General features: G+C 42.7%; 1 protein-coding gene across 1 annotated transcript in view; it reads left to right on the plus strand.

Annotated features, from left to right (window-relative positions):
- The window catches only part of ACOT13 (acyl-CoA thioesterase 13), a 14,641-nt gene extending 4,709 nt beyond the window's left edge, over nt 1–9,932 (plus strand). The window contains exons 2-3 of the mRNA XM_080805639.1: nt 7,095–7,279; nt 9,554–9,932. Of these exons, the coding sequence (XP_080661765.1) occupies nt 7,095–7,279; nt 9,554–9,710 (342 nt within the window). The 3' untranslated portion in view covers nt 9,711–9,932. The remainder of the gene's footprint in view (nt 1–7,094; nt 7,280–9,553) is intronic.
- Nucleotides 9,933–11,576: the final 1,644 nt, after the last annotated feature.

Below are 11,576 nucleotides of genomic sequence, written 5' to 3' on the forward strand. Positions count from 1 at the left end.
CTTTATTATTTTAAGGCTGTCCTTTGTAAAACAAGAAACAAAACAAAACAAAAAACCTCCGGTTTCTCAGTGTTTATAAACACCCACAAAACCTATCTTTTATAAAACACTAATATATTAGAACAGTCAAATGTCCTGCTCTTACTATTAGTTCGCCTTAAAATCAGTCAACAAACCAAGCACTGTGAGATAATGAAGAAATACCAGCCACAGTCCCTTGCCTTCTAGGAGTTTATTATCTAGGAGAGAAGGAAAGTGGGATCCAGGGAACATAGTGCCATCAGATGTTCCCTGAGAAAAAGAGTCCCATGAATGAAAAAGTTCAGGAAACACTGATGTCGTATGCCCCCTTTAAAAAAAAAAATGCGACAAAATATACATGACATAAAATTTGCCATTTTAACCATGTTAAAGTATACGATTCAGTACTAACTGCATTCACACTGTTGTGCAACCATCACTACCATCCACCTCCAGAACTCTTTGGGTTGCAAAACTGGAACTCCGTCTTCATTAAACAATAACTCCATTCCCTTTTCCTCCAGCCATGGCAACCATCATGTACCGTCCGTCCCTCTGAATTTGAGTACTCTAGGTACTTCATGACTAGTTCTGCCATAAGTAAACATGCCTCACTCTATCATGTTTAAGTCCCACAGTCACACACGTGGAGGAACATATCTTGGGAATCTCAAGTGAGAGGCACTGTGCGAGGGTCTGGAAAGGCCATGTAGAGTCCAACGCAGAAATAAGGGAGTGGAGTTGCGAAGTGAGGTAAAATTGCGAAGTCATCCTTACGGAAACGAGATGAAGATGTATAAGGAAATGAGATGTCCCAAGAGGAAGAACACAGACTAGAGAGAAGCATTAAGGTTTAGGATTTAATTTTAGTTAAACCTTCATTAAGGTTTAGAACCTCAGAGACTACAGGAGTGGATAAGAAGGTAAGAACAAACCTTATACTGGGCGCCTGGGTGGCTCAGTTGGCTACGCGACTGCCTTTGGCTCAGGTCATGATCCTGGGGTCCTGGGATCGAGTCCTGCATCGGGCTCCCTGCTCATCAGGGAGCCTGCTTCTCCCTCTCTCTCTGCCCCTCCCCCTGCTTGTACTCTCCTCTCCCTCTTGCTTTCTCTCTGTCAAATAAATAAAATCTTTAAAACAAACAAACAAACCTTGTACTTACTAGAAGAACCATGAGGCTTTGAACTGACCACAAAAGCACAATTATTTCTATTATTTAGAAAATTGATCAACATGAAAGAACAACAGATTATTTCCAAATTCATTACTGGCCATTAAAATCATCTAGGTCTAAGAAATGCACAAGAAAATAATAAAGCGAGCTTTGTTCAAAGACTTAGATACAAAAATACTGGTTGTAACATTATTTGTGATATCAGACATGTGAAATAACTTAAAAATGTTCAGCCACAGAGGAATGGGTAAAAGAAATCACTTGTAGCTCCATGTAAAGGAGTCACAGTTTAAAAAATGACGTATTATCATAGAAGCATGTCACAAAATGATGTGAATGACCTTATAAAATTGGAAATTTTTATCTTGAAATTTTCATAGCATGTCAGGCACTCTGCACTTTACTAATATGAACTCTTCATGGAAAAGAAAAACCCAATAAAAGTCAAAATACAATTATCTGGAAAAGGATTTCTCTGTGAATAGGAGCTAAAAATCAGATATGGTAAGAAGAGCTATAAAAAGTTTCGTAAGTGGGCCAAAGTGTATCAGCAGGCTACATCTTACACAAGAGATGTAATCAGCCAATAACCATGAAAGTCAGGCACTAAGCATGCTCCCTGACTCGTAATCTGGCTAATACACATTTAAACTGTGAGATAACATATTATTTTGCCTATCACATTGTAAAAAGAGTAATTCAGAGTAATAATATACATTATTGATGAGGAATTAGGGAATGAAGCACTCTTACTGCTTTTGAAAAGGAATCTGGCAGATTTGTTAAAAATTTACATACCTTTTACCCAGCTATCTAATTCTGGTGATCGATCTACAAATAAAAGTAACTTTGTAATGGTAAAAAATATGGCAAGAACATACATGTCAAGCAAGAGTTTAATAAATCTGATATATTCAATAGTAGGGAATAGCACAAAGCCATTAAGAAGAGTTCTGTGACTGGAGCTACAGGCATGGCTGTGATTTACTAGGAAGAAAAAAATGGAAGCTGCAAAGTAATATGTAGAATGTGATCCCGTTTTTGTAATTTTATAAAAAGAAAGGGGGGAAACCCCATATATGTATACATGTTTGAACAGGCCTGGAGAATGACAGTGAATGATACAGAGTAGTGAAGGAGTGGTAGGTAGGAAATGCAACCCTACACTGTTTATTATAATGAATTCATAGAAAATGAATGATTGTTGTCATTAGATATCTAATGAAGAGAAGGAACATGGTGGTTTAGATGCTAAGATTTAAGGAGTCAAGATATAATTGGTGAAATTATGGACTCAAGTCAGAAGTTGCTGATACTATAGGGGAAAGGGATTTGGCATCAATTCAGAGCAACTATAAATATTCTGGAACATTAGTACTTTTAGCAGTGGTGAATGGAGGCCCAGTTGAAGGAAATGGTGAATTTACATTTCTTCCACCATGGAAGATAGTCAAGGTTTAGTACTCCGTGCACACTTGGAAATGGCATGCTGCTGAAATGTTCTGCCACTTGTTTAAGAAGCCCTTTTATTCAAGTCCTCTGTTTTCTGAAGATCTCAGAAGGTGATCTGAGAGCTTTGATAGAAGTTAAATGTATATATTTTTAAAATTCAGCACAGAACACTATAAAAAATAAAGGCACTATAATTTTTACTCAACCAGTCTAGGACTTGCAGGAATTTCTGGAATGCTGTTCCTCAGTGAAGAGAGGTTACTTAAAACTTCTTTGTTGCTGTTTGATTCACAGCACTGTCATAGGACAACGAAGCTGTGTGCTGGGCCTTGACTCACCATATTTACTTACGTGCAAGGCACCGTCCCTTCCTGCCAGTGGCTCCATATTCAAATGCTAGATTCCAAACTAGATCACCTGCAACAATTCTGCCGAGTTTGTATGTCCCCCCTGGAGAGGAGATCAGGAGATGTGAACAGACATTGCCCCAGTCCTCAATGTATATGGGATAGGGATGGTCCTTCTCCATTAGCCCCTTTTCCAGGCTCAAGGCGGCAGAGAACACGTATAGGGCGGAAAGCTTACTAACGTGAGGCCTTCATAGTGTCCGTATTTATAGGTATTTTAGAATGATTCAGTAAAACCTGCCATTTACCAGCCATTGTGAAAAACCAGTGGTGGTTCATGTTCCTTCGTAGCCCATCGGTCACTGTCCCCACCACTCCAGGGAACTAATGTTACTTCCGCTGGTTAAATTCCGGACACTGTTTCATTCAAGTCCACTTAGCTCTTCCTTGGGCTTCGTTGTGCCTCTCGTGGCAGTCGTTTGCTAACGTCTATTATTTCTGGCCTTCTCTTACAAGCTCTGCTGGTTTGTTACCTTCCTGAGAACTTGGACATCTTATTTTGGCTCCTCCACCACCTCTGTCCCCGGCATCGCTAGCTATCTTTCTCGGCTCCACCGTGTACGCTAACGTTTGCTGTCGGGTTTACTGCGTATCGTGCGAGAGCGTCTGTTCATTTCCCTCCTTCCCTCTCCAGACGGAGAGCGCTGCTTGGGGGCAAGTCCGCAGTAGAGGCTCGGGAAGCGTTTGTCAGTGCGTTTGTCAGTGCGTCCTGCCAGGTGCCCAGCAGGGTGGCTCTTCCTAGAAGAGACTCCTCCCTGCAGCCCAGTCAGTCAGGTGCTGGTGCCGCTCAGTGTCGTGCATTTGGTCACGGACTGCTCCTGTAGTCACCTTCCGGTCGGAACGTATTCACTCACTGAGCAAATATCTGAGCACCTACTATGTGCCAGGCACTATTCAGACCTCCTACTAGGGACCATCTCCTTCACTGCTGTTGGTTCTGGGCCTCCCTTCTCTCTGTCTTTACTGAAAAAGTAAGGGAGGAAGGGGGAGATTCTCACCTAAGTACGTTCCGTGTGATGGAATTTAGGTGTTTGGGCGAGGAGAGGAGGGCGCCATGCCGCACGAGTCACACAGACTCACCTGACTGCACGAGGAATGGGAAAAGACAGTTCACTGCAGGCCATATAGAAAAGGGATAGATGATTGTATGTGCACATACCTAATTTCTATGATAAACCACAGAGCCCATGGGTCAGACTGGGCTGAGCCATAAAGGTTCTTGCCAACCTCCTGAAGCTGCCCGACCCGTGGGATCCCGGGAATGCAAGGTATCTGGGCAGTTAATTCTCTGTATTATTGGGGCCACAGCAAATATATTCCTGACCCCACTGCATCACAAAAGGCTTTCCAGACCTTCTCCCACAAGACACCAAACGGAGCAGGACCTAGTTGTCTGCAGCAGTCCAGGCGAGGTGTGAAGGGAGGTGATTTTGCACAGGGGTTAAACCGGAGATGTCGGAGTTGAAGGAGGATTGAAGTGTCCACGTCTGAGATGTGTAAGGATGGAGACCGCGCATGCGGGGCGGCTGAGTGTGGTCCCTAACTCCAAGTCAGCCATAGTTAATGACCTGTAAACAACTGTGTCCCCTACAGCCCATATCTTAATGGAAACTGAGATTTTTTTTTTTTAAACAGTGTTCTACTCATACCCCCATTCTTCATCAAACAGAGCTCAGCTCTCCATTGGCTTCTTCCCCAACAAGATCACTTACTAGCTTTGGGCAATTGACTAGGACATTCCTGTTAGCTCCCACTGGCTGAATCCCTTCATCTAGGGAGATGAGAAACGGCCACACAAAAAAGCATTTCTCTTGCAGTATCAGGCTGACTGTCAAAATGCTCTCTCTTCCAATGTATATTTTAAGCCACTCTTGTATACTTGTGTGTCCTTTGGCCTTTCAAGTTGGAGGAAAGAAAAAGAGTTAAAAACTGTATTCTGCAGTGGAAAGTCAACATTTGTATTACCTCCTGTCATCCATCCCAGCTGAAGTCAGAGAATCCAGTGGGACTTTAACAACTAACCTCTACTAAACACACCCCACACTTACATGGCACCAAACTACCTCTGGTGTCTGGGAGGCTTGATTTAGTTCTCTCCCCTGCCCTGCCTGGCTTCCTTCCCCATTTTCACTTGGCTCACTCTTCTCGGTCTGTCAAGATTCGGTTGCCGTTCCCCAAGAAGCCCTTCGTAATGTCTGTTCTCTGAAGACATACTTCCATTAGGTGCCCTTCTAGTGACTTGGATCTGTTCTGTCTCTAGGAAGTCCCTGCTCCGTGTACTCGCCTCTCCCTTCAGGTTGTGAAGCCCTGACGAGCAGGGATTGGATTTCATTCATCTTCACATGGCCAGTGCTTGCTGTACTCAGTCAATGCCCAAGTACTGGGAGCTTACACCTTGGTCCTGCTTGATGTGTCCATTAGTTTATGAGGACATCTTGTGGCTAGATCATTCGTTGTATGAATACACTTGATCCTGTTCTAATATTTACTTGGCCCTGATGTACCTGTTAAGCAAAACAGGACATAAAATTGTTCAGGATGATTTATATTGTATGGCTCTGTTCTGTTTTACTTCAGGGCCTACTTCTCGGGGATAAACCACAGCAAAACCGCTGAAGTTGTGGCTTGTGAAACTCTCAGCTGTCTTCCTGGTGGGAGCTTAGAGACCACTGTATATCCAGCCACTTCATAGTTACTGCTGAGGGAGACTCGAAGACAGACCTAGAGCTCAGTCAGTTCTGCCACACCATGGGTGACCCCGACAACAAACCACTCTGAATTTAAGTTACTTACGAGATGGAAATTATCCCTTCCTTATTGCGTAGCATACATTAGGGCCTGGATCAGCACCTAGCGTAGGAAGATGCTAAGGTAGCAGTTAGGTAGAATCGAACCATTTAATGCTGGAGACACGTAATTCTTTTTCCTTACAATACTATAAATGGGCAGGACCTTGAAAGCTGCAGTTCAACTCTGTCGGATCCTATTGTTGAGCTTCTTATATTAAAATGGGTTTATGGTGTAAGTTTGTTGATTCTAGTAACTCACTGAATTACTTAATTTCTTCCAGTCTGTTTTTTAAATTGTTTAAACCATTCATTACAAAGTCATTATAAAAATTACTCTCTGCGGAGTGCCTGGGTGGCTCAGTGGGTTAAAACCTCTGCCTTCGGCTCAGGTCATGATCCCAGGATCCTGGGATGGAGCCCCGCATCGCATCGGGCTCTCTGCTCAGCAGGGAGCCTGCTTCCTCCTCTCTCTCTCTCTCTCTCTGCCTGCCTCTCTGCCTACTTGTGATCTCTCGCTCTCTGTCAAATAAATAAATAAATTCTTAAAAAAAAAATTACTCTGCAAAAACTAGGGAACATCCAAGTTAAACCTATCACGGGTTAATAGATCACAGAGACCCGCTAGCTTTGTGGGTCCAAAATTTCTGTGGCAACATTGAGAGATGCCAGGCTGTCACACGCAAGGCTGAAAAGCTCTGACTATTTCTACAGAGTGGAGATTAACCAGAACTACTCTTTCCCTAAATATTCCTTTTTCTTGTCCTTTTTTTTTTTTAAAGATTTTATTTATTTGACAAAAATACAGTGAAAGAGGGAACACAGCAGGGGGACTGGGAGAGGGAGAAGCAGGCTTCCTGCTGAGCAGGGACACTCCCCCCCCCCCATGCAGGGCTCAGTCCCAGGACCCTGTGATCATGACCTGAGCTGAAGGCAGACGCTCAACAACTGAGCCATCCAGGCATCCCAATATTCCTTTTTCTTTAAGAACAATTTATATACGGGTTAATGTCTATCAGAGATATTTGTAACTTACTCGAATTTCTAATTAACTTTTTTGGGATGATTTAAGATTTTATTTTTAAGCAATTTCTACACCCAGCATGGGGCTTGAACTTACAACCCCAAGAGATCAAGAGATGCGCCAGGTGCCCCTGGAGTGACTCCGTTTAATCCAGTGATAATTCTTGATGGGCTGTTTGGGTTTCTTAATACCAAAGAATGTTGAAAAAAAAATTTTTTTTTACACTTAGGTGACTCTTGTCTCTGCTGTCCCTGGGAAAGTGGTTTGTGAAATGAAAGTAGAAGACGCCCACACCAATAGATTAGGCACTCTGCACGGTGGTATGACAGCCACCTTAGTGGATAACATATCAACAATGGCTCTGCTCTGCACTGAAAGGGGAGCGCCGGGAGTCAGTGTGGATATGAACATAACGTACGTATCCAGACGGTACTACAAGTAACTTTTTTAAATGTGAAAACTCACTTCAAACAACTGAGACTAAATACCTTCATAACATAAATAAAATTGGAGGTGCCCTGAGCTGGTCACCCTGAAGTGTAGCTATAGAGGTGCCCTGAAAGATCCCAGAGCCGTAGAATCTAGGAGGAGGAGGAGGAGCTAACTGCCGCATCAGGAATAAAGGGGTCATGACCTAAACATTCCAAGCGGCAAACACTCAGCTCCTTTTCTGTATACCGGAGGGGTGGGGGTGGGGGGCATCACAGACTCACGGCCTAGAAGCGTTCCACAACTGCCTTGCAACTGCCACTTGTACAGGCGTCAGGAGGGTTGTACTGGGTGCCTAGAAAAAAGCCTGAATAAAATTCAAAGGGAAGCTGGATAAACTTTCATCAAGTATATATTGCCATTGCCTTGTAACAAGGCGAACACAAATGCCCGGTTTTGCAATCCTGTGTCTCTCCTTGCAACCGCCAACGTGCTCTGCAGACATAAACTAGGAGATCGGGAAGCAGGCCCCCCGAGGTCAGGCTGTCACACACCACCCTGAAAATGCCGGCAGGGGTCACCTGTTTTCAAGTGTAAAAAACTCATTTTGAGCATTAACTAGTACCACTGCTGGTCCCATCAATAGAGGGCACAGGCCCCGGGGTTCACTTTCAAGACAACTGCTTTTTCCACTGACACAACGGAACAATGACTTTTGTTGGGGGGAAGGGCAGGGATCAGGGTGGGAAAGCCAGTGTTATACAACATGAGGGCAACGGAAATAACATCAGTTATGAGAGTTTTATGCAATCTCAACCTTTCATCAGGCTACCTTAAGAAAATTCAGCCCTTCTTTATCATAGGAATAAATTGAGGTGCAACAAGCAGATCACAGGGCAAGAGGCAAATGGTCTTGAAATTAAGATCTGCAAAGGTTCTGCTTGTTGTGCGGGTGAGCACGGTCTGCAGTCCTTACCTTAGTCCCCGTGGTGGTGAGGGGTGAGGCCCGCTGCCAACTCCACTTTGCCTCAGGAGCCTCTGTTGAGAGCTGAGGTCTTCAGCCGAGCCCGGCATCTCATGATCTTCTGAGATCCTACTGCTGCTCTCGCGAGCCTGAAGAATTTTTAGTAAGTCACACACAGTTTCCACGTATGTGTGGTCAGAGTACGGGTCACAGTCAAGAACTACCTGAGCTTCAAAAACAGGCTCATTTGAATGGGGAAACAGTCTCAGAGATTCACTCTCGATATTTCCAAAATAAATGAGTAACAATTTACGATTAAGGTAGGTAGGCAAGTGTCTCTTAAAAAATACATATAACTCATCACCAAGGTTTCAGGGCCTCTATCAATTCTCATAGTTCTTACATTCAATCGTTTTTGAGTGCAGTAAAGTGCAGAATTTACTCCAGTACAGTTGAGTGAATCCTAAATATTGATATGACGAGATACAGTAGTCCCCTTCTTACCCACAGGGCTACATTCCAAGACCCCCGGGGATGCCCAAAACCACAGAGAGTACCAAACCTATTATATATGTTTATATAATATATATACAAAACATATACATATATATGTTCTTCCCTATACATACATACCTATGATAAAGTTTATAAGCCAGGCACAGATTAATGATAATAAAATAGAACAAGTGTTATATACTGTGATGCTGCATGAGTACAGTCTCTCAAACTCCCTTGTACTGTGCACAGCCTTCTAGTGAGGACGGGACATGCAATGCCCACGTGATGAAGTGAGGAGAGGGACAGGCAGGGGTGCAGTGTTAGGTTACTGTTGACCTTCTGACAACAGATCAGCAGGATCATCTGCTTCCTTCTGGACCACAGGTAAGGGGGAACCTACAATACAGGGCCCAGGCAATACTTCACCTGGGGAAGTTAAGTAGATTAAATAAAAGCTGGAGAAAATCTTCCACCAGCCCCAAATAAATATGAGATGGGAAACCTGGGCCGGGGGTGGGGGCGGGGAACGCCTTCCCTATTTATGGAAAAAGAAAACTTGTGTGGATATGGAATGGGGAAGATGAACTTGGTCAGGACCAGCCATCCAAATCTGATAGGACAGAAAGCTTACTGATACTATTCCTAAACTACTTCGAAGAGGAAAATAACACATAAGAAGGCTGTGTAAGAGATGCACACAACTTCCCCTCAGAAAAAATTGCTGTTAAAAATTTTTTTTAATTCAAAAAGTAAGAATTATTTGCTGTTAACTATATTTAAATTTGTTTCCCTTCAAGGTACATGTCGCCTGCTAAAATAGGAGAAGACATAGTGATAACAGCGCACGTTCTGAAGCAAGGCAAAACACTTGCATTTGCATCTGTGGAGCTGATGAACAAGACCACGGGGAAACTAGTGGCACAAGGCAGACACACCAAACACCTGGGAAACTAAGGCCTGCAGGCTGACTTCAAAGACACCCAACAATGAAGACCAAGTGTAAAGCTGACTTGTAACAAATGTTAACTTTCAAAATAAATTAGCACAACCAGAAATAGTTCTTTTCTTTGGGGAAAATGACATAGGAACCAAGTGGAACATGGGATGGGACTGTCTCTATTTTTCATTTTAAACCTCTTCGGTTTGCTTGTAATCTTATATAGATGATACTTGGACAAAAAAAAAATTCTTAGCTGAAAGGGTTTCTGAAAACTTAGGTAAAGCAAAGAAGACAGCAAGGCCATTTTGAGATGAGATTACTTTAAAACTAAAGCCCAGTATTAAGCTATTAGAGAAATATAGGAAGCAACTTGAATTTGGAAACACTATCCAGTTAAAGGCTGACTTATCCTTTGTCATGCTGCTGTCTGCTCAAAGGAGAGAGACTTCCCAGGAGCAGTGAGCACACAAGGTGGGCACCCAGTTCTTCACTTCTAGTATTTCCCTCTAAAAGGAACCTGGGCGGCTTGGAGAAAATAGATGATTTCAAGACTGGGAGGATGAGATAGGGAAATTGACCTTAACGTATCTTGTGCTTGAAGGTAAGCATGTGTTCAAGGAAAACAAACTGTGAGCATTGAAGGAAAAAAAATTTTTTTGTAATTTGTAGTTGTAACCAAAGGAAATATTTAGGTAGATAGTATGTGGCAGAGACAGGAGAGCTCTTCTTATGACAGGATGCTGCTCAATGTGGAGGGGAGGGGTAGATATTACCATTTTGCAGCTATCATGGTAAAGACTGGTTACAGCAAAAATCAAAAATCATCAGTGGTGCTCCTGGAAAAGAGCAGGGCATGTCCATGTTGTTGCCCAGATTCCTTCTAGTCACAAGGAGAAAAATAGTAACTATACAATGCAGAAACAGGACACGACCTTGACCAATCAAAATTAACATCAACCAAGAGCAAAGTGACAGTGCATTTCTGGATATTAACTGGAGAAGGGAGTGAGGTCACTTGAATTGGGTACTGGCCAGACTGCGTAATCCCAAATTTAACCCTGAAGAAACATTCAAATGCAAAATGAGGAACACCTTCTATTTTAAAACATTAGCCTACACTTCAAAAATGTCAAGGTCATTAAACAAACATTAGAGACTAGAGATTTGACAGCTAACTGCAAGGGTCACATAGTGAATGATATGACCTAAGGGTATTAGGACGATTAACAGAACTGGAATATGGACAACAGATAAAGGTGTATCAGAATTAAACTGCCTGAATTTGATAACTTTACTGTGGTTATGCAAGAATATCCTTGTACTTGGGACATACGCTAAGTACTAGAGGGTAAGGAGTAAAGATGTATGCATGATGTATGTACCAAATTTTCAAATGATTCAGAAGAGATGTATAAATATACGTAGAAAAACAGTGGGGGAAAATGTGGCTAAGACTTGGGTAAAGGTTATACAGGAGCTTTCTATTACATCTTTTCTAAATTTATTCTAAAAAACTTAAAAACCAAGGGCTGCATAAGTGCCTGGCTTATAGCATGTATGAGTCAATACAGTAGAACAGGTAAAAGCCTGCATTCTACAGAGCCAGCCAGCCTGGTCCTAAATCCTTCCCTACCCTGGATGTGAGCTTGGGCAAGTTACTAAACCTCTGTGGCTCTTTCCACACACGGCTGTTAAGAACAGAGCTTTGAACAGGACCTGCCCATAATAAACATTCAGAGGCACTGCTTCTAACAGATTGTAATTTTCAATTGAGGAGAAAACATGTGAGAGTCTTTTGAAATAAAGAACATTTTTTTTTCTAGGGCTCTTAGGTGGCTCAGTCGGTGAAGCCTGTGATTCTTGATGTTGGGATCATGAGT

The sequence above is a fragment of the Martes martes genome, assembly GCF_963455335.1.
Source record: "Martes martes genome assembly, chromosome: 6".
Taxonomy (NCBI): Eukaryota; Metazoa; Chordata; class Mammalia; order Carnivora; family Mustelidae; genus Martes; species Martes martes.